The 15333-nt window shown below is 44.0% G+C and overlaps 1 protein-coding gene across 1 annotated transcript; it reads left to right on the forward strand.

Annotated features, from left to right (window-relative positions):
* Positions 1–1481: 1481 nt before the first annotated feature.
* rdh10a (retinol dehydrogenase 10a) lies at positions 1482–14208 on the forward strand. The gene is made up of 6 exons (XM_083777999.1): positions 1482–2195; positions 2715–2950; positions 9586–9684; positions 10815–10960; positions 11952–12083; positions 12599–14208. Exons 1-6 carry the CDS (start codon positions 1877–1879, stop codon positions 12720–12722), a joined length of 1056 nt encoding a protein of 351 aa, XP_083634125.1. The 5' UTR covers positions 1482–1876; the 3' UTR covers positions 12723–14208.
* The last annotated feature ends 1125 nt before the right edge of the window (positions 14209–15333 follow it).

Here is a 15333-nt window from a genome sequence, read left to right on the forward strand (position 1 = left end):
ATAGATAACAATTCACCCGTTATCAATAGACATATTGCTGTTATACGCCCATCTCCATCCATTGTCTAAATCTTCCTCCTGGTTTAAATGCTCCATCATATGCAATTAATTTCAACAGAGCTATTTTCCCAGGCCAACTTCAATTGTTTTACAATGAGTCATGACCATGCATGTACTCAAATAAGAGTAGGCTATAAGTTTCATTGGATCTATCATCTAGGTCCAGGTCTACTCTATTCCTATTTTAGCTGCATTTGCTGGAATCTCTCTCATCGGCCTATGCTGCAACAGGTGAGATTTATGCACTTGCTGACAGCCAGAGGGCGTTCACGCTTCATTTCCAGCCCAGGTTATCCCCAAATGGAAAGAAGTTTCCCTTCCTGAACCTGGACCATTCCATTACACAGGCAGGCTCGCTGGAAATTAAAATAAATTCAGGCTATTTCAGGCTGCACTAGCATCCAAATGCAGTATTGCATTATGAAAATAATACATCTGTGTCTGTGATCTGTCTCATGTGGAGCACATTTACACATTTACACATTTACACACACACACACACACACACACACACACACACACACACACACACACACACACTCACACGCACGCGCGCACACACACACACACACAGTATATCATGTGGGTCCATTCATTTTTAGTAGTCAAGTTTATTTAAACTTCAAAGGCAACAGCATAATTTGGAAATTAATATCTAAGTGGTTAACGGCCTTCCATGCAGGACATAGATCATTCCCCAAGTGAATGATTTACAAAACTCTAATTTATACCTACAATTAATTAATTTATACCTACAATTAGTTTTGAATTAGTTGAGATGAACAAGATACAAACGTCTGAGAAGCAGGCTACAGTGTAGGTCTCTATATTTTTACTTAAACCATGAGAATCTGCACGAAAAGGTCTGTAGCCTATGGCCGTATATCTATCCATGGGGTTTTATTTCCATCTGGACGTTTTTCTATTGTTTTTAACAGAAAGGTCTGTAGCCTATGGCCGTATATCTATCTATGGGGTTTTATTTTCATCTTGATGTTTTTCTATTGTTTTTAACACATCAAATAGCGCGTAAAACTCAAAATTGCGCACAAATAGGCCTGTGTTATTTCAATTTCACAAATAATGTGACTAATTCTGTGTCTTTAGGCTAAACGATCTAATCTATGCATCTAGGCTTTTAGTAGCCTATACCAGTCTTGTGTAAAGTGTCCTTTCTCACCCGAATTAGTAGCACATCAAGTAGCCTAAGTAGCCTAACCCCCAACTAAACATATAACACCTCGAAGTGTATTCTAGCCTCGTGTTTTCCGTAACCTATTGCTTTAGGAAATGGAAATCAAAATGGTAATTGTTGTGTAAAGATCCTCCTCACTCCCTCCCTTTCTCTGCATCACGTCTGAGTCTCGCATGTGTAGACTGTGAACCTGCCGCTTCATTGTGACAGACGCTCAAGCCTCAGCCCCATTGGGTCCACTGAGTGCATAAAAAGCGCTTGAGATGAGTGGCAGAGCACAGAAGAGCAGACAGGCACATCCGAGAGTTGAAAGAAGCTTATGCTTCTAACTCAAACAGCAGTACTAGTAACAGCTGGACTTGACTGAGAATAAGCTTACCTTAAACTGATCTTTATTTCTTTATTCACCTAATATATATATTTTTTTCTACGGCTGTGAAGGTCGTGCGCGCGCCTTTTCGTTTACTTCAGTGTGATCCTCTATAGATTTATAACGTTTTACGACAGTGTTGTCAGTAAGTAGATTTATTGCACGCACCGTAGCCCTGTCGCTCCATCTCCAAGCTGAGCGCACAAACGCTCCGTGCGCAATTTTCTTTTCTTTTTTCTTTACATTTTTTTATGCATCGTCCTTGGCTCAACACCTTGTCCAATATGATGATCATTCTTGCGGAGTTCTGTGTGGTCCTGTTGAAGGTGTTCTGGGCTTTTTTAGCTGCCGGGGCTAAATGGGTTATTCGACCAAAGGAGAAGAGTGTCGCGGGACAGGTGTGTGTGATCACCGGGGCTGGAAGTGGTCTTGGACGGCTCTTCGCTTTGGAGTTCGCACGGAGACGAGCTGTATTGGTGTTATGGGACATTAACAGCCAAAGCAACGAGGAAACTGCAGAAATGGTCAGGCAGATATACCGTGAACTGGACAACCCCATGCCTAAAGATGGTAAGTCAGCCTATTGTGAATCAATTAAGCTTATGAAACCATGCATGTTTGTTCGATGTTTTTATTCAGGATGTCATAATTAGGCAATTGAGAAATCAAATCTTTAATAAGACAGGATTGCTCCCCATGTCATTTCTATACAAAAAAAGAAAACCTTCCCTCTTAACTCAATAACTTGTTTTCTGTGTTCTGCCTCATTAATTTCATAAGTGGTGCAAATTGTTGACCGAATAGCTAGTACACCAGCTGGCAGCTGCACAATTATGCCACAGCTCTTTAATACTCTTAATAATAGAGCAATATATCATTATAAGGGGCTGTAACACCTGTGTAAGCAAGATCACCCATGAGCTATTCAATTATCCAATTCATATTATTGCAAAACAAACTTTTAAAATGAGTCTACAGTTTATTTCCATGTATTATCATAATATGTATAATGCTGGCCTGCAGTGGTATTTTATCTGTATGACGTTTCCACTGACATTTTGCCTCCCTCTCTTTTGCTTCTCTCTATAGGACCAGTTGGCGGGGTAGAGGAGGTCCCTCCTTTCCAACCCCAGGTGTACACCTATGTGTGCGATGTGGGCAAGCGTGAGAGCGTATACGCCATCGCTCTAAAGGTGCGCCGCGAGGTGGGAGAAGTGGACATATTGATAAACAACGCCGGTGTTGTCTCGGGCCACCACCTGCTAGAGTGCCCCGACGAGCTGATTGAACGCACCATGGTGGTCAACTGCCACGCACACTTCTGGGTGAGTTGCATCTTCAGCATCTACAATTGTGTATCTTTTAGTGCCGTGGTTCTCAAAAAGTGGGGTATGGGGACCCCCAGGGGCCCTTGTCGATAGTCAGGAACCAAGTGGACACTTGCTGGTCTGTAACTCAGAAATGGAACCAAATGGACCCGTTCCATTTGTATGCTCACAGAGTTACGGGGGTCGGTGGCCTTATGCATGCCAAACTGGGGATTGTTGAAATTAACAAGTTTGAGAACCACTGACGTAGTGGAATAGCTGGAAACAGTAGGCTATTGGAATAGGTGAGAAAAGCATCCAGTTGTGCTGTTGTTTGCAGCTACTTAACCTTAATCCCTTCCTGTGAGTAGTATATGTGGATATTGTTATTATTCCCATTATGATAACATCAGTCCCATAAGACATCTGCTTTGGTTTCCATGAGCACAATGTTATCAAGTGTGTTCAAGTGGTGCCAGGTTCACAGGAATGTTTCCACTGTGTCTTGCATGCCTATTCATAATCCTATCCCCCTGTGTGCCAAACACAGAGTCAGGGCCAATTCACTTTGCGTTTGTGTGTAATCTCTGTACATGTACGAGTGCACACCACACACGCGTGTATTTGTCCGTGTTTGTGTGCTTTTACCAGGAGTGAGAGACCGAAAACAGCAGCCCTTGCATCTTTAAGACTTTAGATGGAGTTAGTTCTGTTCTGTCAAAGCAGTCACTGGGTTGGGTTTGAAGTCGGCAGAGGCAGCTGTTTGGCAGCGTGCATCAGCAGTGATCCCCCCGGTATGTCAGCCCTCCTCTGCTGTGCAGAGCTGCACTTGTACAAATCTCCCTGTCCGTAATGCGGACAGAGAGGTCTGTTCTGTCTGACACACTGACTTGCATACGACAGCTACGCTTTCTTGCTGGCAGGCAATGTCCGGCTTTTACTGAGTGATATAGCTCCATTTGGCTTCATCTTCCTGGCCTGCTATAGTATAAAGTGACTAGACTACCGGTAGGTGTGCTTGATGGAGAAAATATGTAGATATGGAGATATTTAGATAAGTACAAGCTGTAGTGTTGAATTGTGTGTGTGTGTGTGTGTGTGTGTGTGTGTGTGTGTGTGTGTGTGTGTGTGTGTGTGCACGTGCGTGTGTGCGTGCATGTTGAGAGAGGACAGGCAGACAAAGTACCCAGCCAGGCCAATTAGAAGCCCATTGAGAAGCACATCCTTGTTGATAGGGGTGTGTGTATGACATATGTGTGTGTGTGTGTGTGTGTGTGTGTGTGTGTGTGTGTGTGTGTGTGTGTGTGTGTGTGTGTGTGTGTATGTGTATTGGGGGCGTGTATTCCTCCCTCTCCAATCATTAAGCAAATCAGTATTGAGAGGTGATTGCATTGCTTGGCTCCAAGGACCACCCCTGTGGAGTGACTGTGTGTTGATGGTGCACTAATTTGTTTAGAGACCTGCTGTGGAGTCGTTCGTAAAGCCTGAGAATCTGTGATTAGCTTGTTTGCAGGCCCTGCACTGACTACCGTATTTAATCTGTGACCGTATTTAAATTATTTATCATTATAGAGTGAAGTGGATGGTGTTCAGTGTTCACAGTTTTGGTTTAGCAGTTTATGCGCTCTGTGCATAACCATATCCCCAGGTTTCCAGATGGTGGCGTACCTCTTTCCTGGTCCAGTTAATTTTCTCATAGCTTTGTGTGATTGGTTTACAGCAGAATTGAACTGGAACCACACGTGAAGGTGTCATATGTGTTTCCAGTTCAAACCTGCTGCCGAGCCAATCAAACAAAGTTATGGAAAAATGGGCACAGGAAACGGAAATGCCATCTTCAGAGAATCTTGGACTACGGTTATGCACAGAGACTATTCTTAGCATCACTGCGAATAGCCTCAGTGATTTACAGCTCAGATTAATCAAGCACAAATGTGTTGTGTTGTCAAACAAGGTTGTTATTAACACCCTTCAACCAGTCATGCGCTTCTCTGCTGGCCCACCACTTCATCCATTTAGATCCAACATGTGAAGTCAGGATCCAGTGGTTGGATGAGTTGGGATTCTCATTAGGGGTCCACGGCTGTGTTCTCTGTTGTTCTACGGAGAGCGTGGTTTCTTTAAGGGGTGGGCCTGATGAAAGCATGGCCTAATGAATGGCGACAGTCAGAATGGAGGATGTGGTTCATTAAAGACACAAGCTGGATGAATGGAGCTTAACTAAGACGGACCTGTTCGCTTTCCTCCCTTAGACAAACACATGATACAGTTGCTCTCTACTATGCAGGTGGCACATTGCACAAAGCTTTTGTTTTGGTTGTGTAGCAGCTTTTTAAACGCACTATTTGTGGCTCATCATGACTCACCCAACAAATGCCCCCATTAGATAGAGCATACAATGTCTGTAGTGGATTTTAAACCCAGTTTATAGAGGCACAATTCTTTGTTATTGCATGCTGGCACTGAAAGTATATTACAGAGAGTTTGTCTGTCTGTCTGTCTGTCTGTCTGTCTATATTTGTTTGTTTGTTTATTTCTTTAACTTCCTATGGACCTTTTTCCCAATTAAGGGATTACGTTTGAAAGTGGACCAATTATTATCCATCACTTTCATTTACAGAGGCATTGATGAGTATTGCTTTATACCTTGTTTCAACTTTCAATGTGTTAATGATGGATGTAAACAGGCTGTGGCGCATCATCCTTGTGTGATCCACTTTCAGAGGAAGGGAAAAGTGAAATGTAACATGCTTACGTTATTAAGCATGCCTAGCATCACAAAAATTGGTCCACAATATCATTCTAGGGCTTCTTATTACTATAATATTATTAGATATTATGGTATGTCTGTTGCTTAGCTTGACATGCTTCCAGCTAAGCAACATACATACCATAATATCTAATAATAATAATAATAATAATAATAATGATAATTATAATTATAATTATAATTATACACCAGATTTATAGCACTTTTCAAAGTACTTTACATGTCTACACCTCCAAAATAACCCACCACCTCTAACCACCCAGTTTCTCCAAAGCAACATGACAGCAGGTTCACTGCTCTCTCCTCTATCGACACTGTGCTGCTGCTGTGTGTGGCAACAGGGCAGGGTATAGCCAGGGTGCCAGATGGGATAGAGAAAGTGCTTTCTCTTTTCATTTTGTGTGCAAGTTTTTTAATTTTGTTGGATAGTACGGTGGGAATGGGGCCGGGTTGGAGGCATGAGCAGGAAGTGGGTGGTTATCTTAGAGAGAGAGAGAGTGCGAGTGTGTGTGTGTGTGTGTGTGTGTGTGTGTGTGTGTGTGTGTGTGTGTGTGCCAGGCCAGCCAGGCTCAGACCGCACACCGTTCCTCGCCTCCTTCCACGGGCCCCTCTGACTCGCCCTCAAACTGATTTGGAGTCAGTGAGTGCAGCTGCATGAGAGTCACGGAGGCCAACACTGTTCATCCGGCTCTGCCACATGCGCACACACACACACACACACACACACACACACACACACACACACACACACACACACACACACACACACACACACACACACACACACACACACACAGCACTGACTCAGCGCCTGACTTCCTTCAGGTTTTATGAGGCAGGGGGTCATCACTTGTAATTGGCTTGATGCCGCTTTGATAAGTCCAGCTGCAGAGTGGTGGTATTGGAAGGGCCTGACGTTTACTCATACAAGGGACGTGGAGTTATGCTGGGAATGCTGGGTTTGCATTGTTTTTCCAACGATTGACTCAACAGGTGTCTGTGAGCAACAAGCAGTGTTCGCACCATCTTGCAGAATCTTTATACTCTCTTGGCATTGACGTAGCGTCGCAGAGTCCTGCGGCGAATGATGCGGCGGCAAAAGAGGGAGAGGAAGGAAAAGAGAAAGGAAGGCAGTTCTGTCCCATCCACAGGCAAGGAAGGCGAGGAGGGTAATGGCGAGCTGCTGCCTGACCCACTTATCTGACAATTGGTTTCTTGTCTGTGGATCAGCTTGACGAGATGCCAGGCGACAGGAGCCAAGTTCCGCGGGCAGCATTCCTGCTGTAGCCAAAGAAAGGAACCAGCCAGGCAGAAGGGTCCTACTTGACTGGTTTTATATGGCCCCTCCTCAAGCTCAGTGCACCTGTACCCCTCACTGGAGCCAGCCAGCGCTATTCCCATGTAGGCCTCTCCCTTTCCATGTACCTGCTTAATGTGTCTGGGGAACACACTGGGTTCTGGGAAAAGAGACCAGCCTGGCTGGTTGATGCGGTTGATTTCCAGGCAAATTGGGCCCTGCCCGCCACCCCCATCGCTAAGTGCGGGTCGGTGGGACTGCCGTAGTAGCACAGGTTTCCTTTTTACAGGCTGACGGGCGACTGTAATCAGTGGTCACCGTAGCATTAACCATTCTAACACTCATCAGGGGAGAGGTCAGCCCAATTAAATGGCCATCTGGTCCTAAGCAAAGGCCAATATTTTGCTCATATTCCTTTTGGTCAGACGCTAGCACTAATGCAGCCTGACACCCCAGCTGCAAGAAGCTTTGTATGGCTCTACTGATCCTGGGGACAACAAACCAATTAGGGGGCACCGCGGGCAGAGTACCCCCACATGGGCGAAGGAGGCCCGGCTGTGTCGACGGGTAATTTAGCGGAACAGGGAGCGTTGAGACCCAATTACGGCGGCTCTGATGTAAGACATGAGCTCCTGTTTGCTTTCACACATTTCGTGTCTAAGAGGTCAGTGGAGGTCACAGCCACATGCCATGAGAGGCAGGACATCATGGGGCAAGAGAGGGAATGGTCAGACAGTCACGTTCAGCCCATTGTCTACCCCTCTTTGCTTCCTAGTTCGTTATTTTCATACGGTTCAGCAAAAATGTCCCCATTTACTGTATCTCCCATTCAGGCTTGGTCTTGGTGTATTGAGCCAGACCAAGTCATTCCCCCCTCTCAGATGGGTGCAGTGGGAGTAGGGCTGGGAAGCTTTGGCTCCAGCCAGGTACGGGCATATCTTGAGCTAATGCTTCATTTGCACGCAACCCTCCCTCACCCACTGTCATCCTGGCACACAGAGCCCTTTCTCAGCGATTGTTCGGGCCTCATATTCCTTCTCCCCCTCTATTAGGGCCCCCATCACTCGAAGAGTTGTATATTGTAGCAATTTCAGATTTAATGTCCTGGAAAAGTGCACATGTTTGGAGTAGAGTCAGATCAGTTATACCTGGCTACAGAATTAACTCTAAAGCTGCAAAGGTCTCTCATGCCAGCTTCTTAAAACCAGCCCTTCCTGCTTCATAAAGGATTTTGGCCTGGATTTGATTTAATGCTTACAGTTGCATTTGCCTAGCATAACAATGGGGAGTACGAGATCTCGGAACTGCCGGCGGTTGTCAAATTCGATCAGTGCTATCAGTTCAAACACTGTACAGATGACACTGGAAGTTAATATGTCTGACAGAGTTTCACTCTACTGCCGTTTTAATGAGGCATTCCTCCTCTGCCAGTGGTTACATAGCTGTACTAGCTGGTACCATGCTCTGTACTTCCCTCCAGGAAAAGTTTAGAAAGGAGATTAAATCATCCTCGTCTCAGACCCACTCTGACCATGCTAACATACCAGCCACCACAATCTGTAACTGTTCATTTGTATCATCAAATATAGACTCAAATCAAATCTCTCTCTCTCGCTCTCTCTCTCTCCCTCTCTTTCTCTCTTTATACACATAAGCATATGTATTTTACTGTGGTACTATGCCACATAACACTCCATAACACATCTGAATATAGTAATAGAATTAGCAGTGCTACAACAAAAGGCCTGCTGGTTGTTTGTAGACCTCCTATGGGGAGAGTGATTGGTCAGTTCCTATATGATTGCTGTCACACGGCACACCTGCTGATTGGCCCATGCTGTGCACAGGGTAATCTCCAAAGTCGTCAGGCAAGGCCAAATGAGAAATGGATCTCCAAGTTAAAAAACTGTAACCCCTCCGTCTCCTCCCCAGTGTTGCTCTTCTCACTACCTCACTAAACCTCTCATTGGATCAGCCAGTGGAACCACTTAGGCTCTCACGTGGCAAACGACAAAACACTTTCATCTCCTTTCTTGTCATATTCTGTGAATGGATTGTTCTATTGACTGCTTCCTGGGCCGTGTGGGTAGACATGGGGCTGAATTGCATTGTGGGAAAGTGTTGAGTGAACGGAAGCCTACGATCGGTGCTGTCAACAAGTCTTTAGACTCAGGCCCATCGGGTACCAGATCTGTGTGGGAATCAAAAGCCAGCACTCTCCACAGCGGAGAACACATACACACAAATGTGCGCATGCACACATTTAATATAATAGAATAATAGAATGGAATAGAATAATCACTACAATTCCCACCTACTATAAAGATCATGAAATATGACTACTATAAGTGACTTTCATCCCCACTTTCAAACTATAGCTCCAGTGGCTACAGATTCCCAAAGACTGTTATGAATTCTCATTCAAGGGCCCCTCTCTCTCTGCGTCACCATGGAGAAAGAGACAGAAATGGCGAAAGGGACGGAGAGAGAGAGGATCAAAGGGCTTTGGCACAAGACGAGCTGTACCAGTCAACTAACCTTCCTCCCCCCCCCTCTCTCTCTCTGTTTCTTCTGTCCTTCTCCCAGACCACCAAGGCTTTTCTCCCCAAGATGCTGGAGCACAACCATGGTCACATTGTGACGGTTGCCAGCTCTCTGGGCTTATTCAGCACAGCTGGAGTGGAGGTTAGTACCATGCACAACCACACATACATACATACACATCCATCCTCCGTCTGTCCCAACCAGTGGCTTTCTAAAAAAAAGAAAGAAAAAAAAGACCTCAGAATGCCAGCTAGCACACTGCGCCGGGGAGGTTAGACCCACTCTCTTGCTGTCCCTCCACCCATTAAATTAAGGGCCAGAGATGAGCGTATAGAGTCCTCTATCTGCAGCAGTGGGGGTGTGAGGCCCCTATTGGGTTCTGGCCCCGGGGCCAAAATGAGCTGACAGCTCCCAGAGGGGCAGAGACATCTTCATCAGCGCTTTGTGAACAATTCAGACTCACTCAGTATTCAGGTCACCGCAACATCCAATAGACTAGGTTTTGGTTTCCTTCCCTATAGTTTTTTAAGTCTTTTAATTATATTACTTCCTAGAGTTCACTTTCTTTTTGTTATTTAAGTGTAGTCATTTATCCCCGTAACTATTGAAAGAACTAAATGGGCGGACCGCCTTGAAGGCCCTATTTTGATCATTTAGAATTCTGCTCATTTATCCGCGGCGGATGGTGTCATTTTCAGATGGGCTATAGGGACTACTGGGCCATTTGCCTGTGTTTTTATAGCTGCACGTTTGCTTTTGTTGTACAAGCATTCATCCATAACGATAGGTCTCCCTTCAAAGGGACTGAAGCGTAGTCAATTTATATTGACCTATTATGCTTCCTGGAAATGCCTTGTATGTGATTTCAGGGCTGCACATTAATTTCAGGGGTGGGGTGGGGTGGGCGGGGAAGCTGGCATCAGGGCTGTTATGTGGGCGCAGTCAAATCTCTTTATCCGTCCCATGTTTAGCAATGTGCATCTGTGTTTGCCCAAGCTGTTTCCAGAAGATTATTTCCACGGTAAACCACATCAAAACATGACCGCCAGCCTGAGCGGTCTCCTGATGCACGGGAGAAGAATGCTAATGAAACCGTAGAACGGAGGACGGGCTTGCTGGGGGTTTTGTGGCCGTGTCATTAACAGGAAGGAGAAACCTCCGTGCCTCCAGGGCACTGTTTGATAATGTTCACCTTGGTCCCAGGCGTGCAGGCAATGCAGCCACGGCAGAGTTTTACAGGGCTAACCTGTTCTCTCATTATTCCTCCCCAGGATTATTGCGCCAGTAAGTTTGGTGCCATCGGCTTCCACGAGTCGTTGAGCCACGAGCTGAAGGCCTCAGAAAAGGACGGGATCAACATGACTCTAGTGTGCCCCTACCTGGTTGACACGGGCATGTTCAAGGGCTGCAGAATAAGGTATGTGTATCTCCAAATTTCTTTCTTTCTAATCACTCAGGCGTCCCTAATTTGGGCATCTCATTGTAGTCGAAAATTGTCAAAATGTTTCACAAATTTTCTTAAATAGAGACAAATAAATTGGCTATTTTTCGCTATTCGTGAAAGTTTTAAAGCTATAAAATAGCACATAAGCGGTTAAAGTTGCCCTTGCACCTGAGAAGGGCATGCTATCATCTCCATTCCAATTTTCATTCATGTGAAATTGCCACACACACACACACACACACACACACACACACACACACACACACACACACACACACACACACACACACACACACACACACACACACACACACACACACACACACACACACACACACACACACACACACACACACACACACACACACACACACACACCATTTGAACTTCAAAACAGCAATCAAGGTAATGATTGTGTTATAGGATATTAAAAAAGTCCCCTGACTGCCTTGGTGAGTGTTTCATCCAAACAATGAGGACTAGTTTCCCAGCAGAGAACCTCTGAAACAGGTGCACCTGGGCTTAACTCCCCTCCCCTCTGTCACTGTAATAGCCCTTTGTGGCATGGTTAAAATCAACAGTTGGCAGACCCTTTTGTTTTTAGAATCCCTCTATGAAATACTCTCCCTGTCCATGTACCAGAAAAGCAGTTCCCAATTTTCAGCTCTACAGTCTAATCTCTCATTTAATGTATCTTTTAAATAACCCCAGCATGTCCCTCATTTGTGTGCAGACTGCCAATATAGTACACTGCCCTAAGTACCCCCCCCCCTGCATTGTTATGGCTTCCACGTAGAAATGCGCTTTGAATTAAACATAATCATGAAAGCCACGTGACTATACTGCCGAAGGGCCCTGACTATACTGCCGGAGGGCCTTTACGTTATACAGGATAAATAATGTTGGTTCCACTAGCTACGTGTGTATCCTCAGTAAGTAACCTATCAAAACATGCTCTCTGCAGGAAGGAGATCGAGCCGTTCCTTCCTCCCCTGAAGCCAGAGTTCTGTGTGAAACAGGCCATGAGGGCCATCCTCACTGACCAGCCTATGATCTGCACACCGCGCATCGTCTATATGGTCAACTTCATGAAAAGGTGAGCTGGGACCAGTCAAATCTCCATATTGTAGGCTATAGTTTAAAGGTGCCGTAAGTTATATTTTCGGTTAAAAAAAAGTAAAAGCTAGTAATTATTGTTATGGAATGTTAGTCAGCTCTTTAGTAAACAGAGAATACATTTTCAGGTTGGGTTGTCAATTTTATCCAATCAGGAAAAACTAATACAAAAGTATTATTGAAGGAATGTCACAGGAAAGGCAAGCAGTTTTCGGAAAAACAAACAAAATTACAAGACAAACGCAAACGCTCCCACCCAACCCCCAAACCCCCTAAAAAAACATAGACAGTAAATGAGAAGGGCCAGAGATTAATTCATTTCATTGTTTTAACTCTGTAGAATCAGTAGTGTAATTGAGTGTGAAGTATGGTGTTGGGTGATCGATCAAACAAACAAACAAACAAACAAACAAACAAACGTGTGCCAAGGGGACAAAGGTGAGATTCAGTAAGCAATTCTGTGGTCCTAATTGGTTTCTCTCCTTGTCTTCGCAGCATTCTGCCCTTCGAGGCCATTGTGTGCATGTACCGGTTCCTGGGCGCTGATAAGTGTATGTACCCCTTCCTCGCTCAGCGGAAGGAGGCCATGAATAACAATGAAGCCAAGAACGGGATCTAGCCTATAGGGAGTGCTGCTTTCAACACACAAGCATGACTGCAAGCATGAGGATACGACCACTGAGGGTGTATTGGGGAAAGGCGGAAGGGAAAAACGAGACTGTATCTAGACTGGTGCACTTGCATTGAGCAAGTGCAATGGTTTACCATATTGTTCCTCTGGAACAAGGAAAGCTGTGTACTACACATTTGACTTTGTTTTGTCTGTTTATTTTCTAAGGTTTGTTTAAATAAACCAACATCTATATACTGTGTCACTAGTTTTGAAAATCATATGAAAAAAAGGTATTCAGTAATTAACTATTTACATAATGTAGTCACCAGCCTTATCTAGTGTCTTTGTGGAAATATACAGTATGTTACTGTATGAACAGTAAGAAAAGAAATCTGTGTCACTTTTGTTGTTTTTATTTGTAGACATGCACTGTAATTACTGACTCTCTCTACACTGCCAACCCTGACATTTCACAACAACCCCAGTATCTCCAGAGGCTTGACCTTAATCAAAAAGGAACCACACAGTTTGCAAATTACACGGCTATTATTGTAGCTTGTACTCACTGATTGCAAAGGTCATCAAATTGCGATGAAGAAACACAATTTTGTAATTTACAACATTACGTTAATGTAATTTTATGTACTTTTTGTGTGTGTTTTTTGTTTTGTTTTAGTTTTTTTGATACAAACATGTAGACTAGATGTTGCTGATGAAATGGTTAACGGCGCCCCAGTTGGATTTAGCAGTCTATATTTGGCTGACTGGGAGTCTTCACAGGGCAGTCCATATAAAGATGTGTTGAATGCTACAGTGTCCTTTTAAATTACATTAGGTCTCTATGGACTAACCTCTTTCCAAGTCTGTGTGGGAGGGATCAATGGCCAGAGCTCAATTAGGGTTGTACTGATATTGAGAGAAACCTTTGTTCTCACAATGTTTGGATATAGCATTATTATTATTATTTTGTATTTCTTGTAAATTCAGAATTTAACAACAGTACATTATTATTGGCAGTAAACCAGTCATTAAGAGATGAAATGAAACTCCCATCCAACCGATGGTCCAGTCTGATGTATGGTTGAAGAAAATGTATTAAGACACTAGCTTACCATATTTGTTCCAAAGTGATGCTTTCACTTTGCTACCCATCGTCCACCGTGTCCAGTTACAGTGAAATGTAGACGTTAAACTGTTGTATCTGAGTAGCCCAAAATGACTGTCTCCATAATATTTGTTGTATTCATATTTTATATACCTTTGGGAAGACACGAGTCTTTTGAATTCCAGCTACATTCCAGTAGGCATCATTCCTTCAGTCACAGTGATGAGCCTAAATTCTCTACCTCTTAATTTTTGCCATTTGTGGACAGTATATGACATAAGCCTCTTTTTGTAATTTTCTGAAGACTGCTCCATTGCGGGGCAAATGTGGTTCCGATGTTTAGTGTCTCTACCTAACTTAAATTAATAAAGTGATTTAGATTATTAAGTGGTGTGTCTTCATTGATTCATAAACCTAAATGTCATTGCTGTCGGGTGGAAACCTCATATGTTCAAATCATTTACTTTTCAGGATTGAAACGGATTGATCGGCTCTTTTCAAATAACCAAAGTACAGTATATAGGGATGAAGTAGTTAATGTATGTTTTCTAATAATAATCCAAATCTACAAAGTAACTAAAATAATTCTCAAATAATTGTAGTGGAGTACAGTATTTGCCTCTGAGATGTAGTGGAGTAGAAGAAAAAGTATTGGAAATCGGAAATACTCAGGAAATACTTTCCTGACACCCAACTGCAGTTGGGTGTCAGTCAGGAAAGTGTAGCAATGTTGACGAACAGAAGACTCTCTCTCTCTCTCACTTGCTTTCCATTGTTAGGATGACGCCCACCCTGCCCTTTCTCCTCTCTAGACTAGTAGCCGATCAGCATTATTGTCGTTCCACATTGTGAGTCATCCAGCCTTTAGACAAAAATGGGCTGTTGGATAAACAGCCATGCAGTCACTTGTCACACTGTCACAGCATCAGTGGCTCTCAAACGTCTTCATGACAAGGACCCCCAAATTAATGAATTGGTTGTGGACCCCCATATAAAAATAATTTGTCTTTTAAAAATATTTGAAAAATATTCCAAATGTTTCAATTATTTTCACTGACAGGGGCGGCGGTGGCTCAGGCAGCGGAGGCGGATGGTAACCGGCGCCGCAAGGTTGCCAGTTCGAACCCGGGCTCCCCCAGAGTTAGTGTCGAAGTGTCCTTGAGCAAGTCACTGAACCCCTAATTGTTCCTGATGTGCTGGTTGGTGCCTTGCATGGTTTCCGCCGCCATCGTAATGCACAATCTATGTAAAGCGCCTTGGATAAAGGCGCTATATAAATGCACCATTTACCATTTATTTGATTTACCATTTTTCAAGATTCTTTTGAAAAGCAGATCTACAAGCTCACCAAGTGACGCGTTGTGAACTCGTAGATCCAAACAGATTGTGATGCTATCTTAACACATTTGGCTGGGGCGCCTCCTGAAGGACCCCTGGGGATCCCCAGACCCCAATTTGAGAACCACTATAAATCAGTATAGAACATTTGAGCCTGATTTATGCTGTCATATG

This window comes from Protomyctophum parallelum (assembly GCF_964188405.1).
Source record: "Protomyctophum parallelum genome assembly, chromosome: 12".
In the NCBI taxonomy this organism is placed as follows: domain Eukaryota; kingdom Metazoa; phylum Chordata; class Actinopteri; order Myctophiformes; family Myctophidae; genus Protomyctophum; species Protomyctophum parallelum.

Coding starts and splice junctions, on each gene's coding strand:
- rdh10a (XM_083777999.1), top strand. CDS start 1,877: ATGCATCGTCCTTGGCTCAACACCTTGTCCAATATGATGATCATTCTT. Junction 2,951..9,585: donor ACTGCCACGCACACTTCTGG/GTGAGTTGCATC, acceptor TCCTTCTCCCAG/ACCACCAAGGCTTTTCTCCC. Junction 9,685..10,814: donor TCAGCACAGCTGGAGTGGAG/GTTAGTACCATG, acceptor ATTCCTCCCCAG/GATTATTGCGCCAGTAAGTT.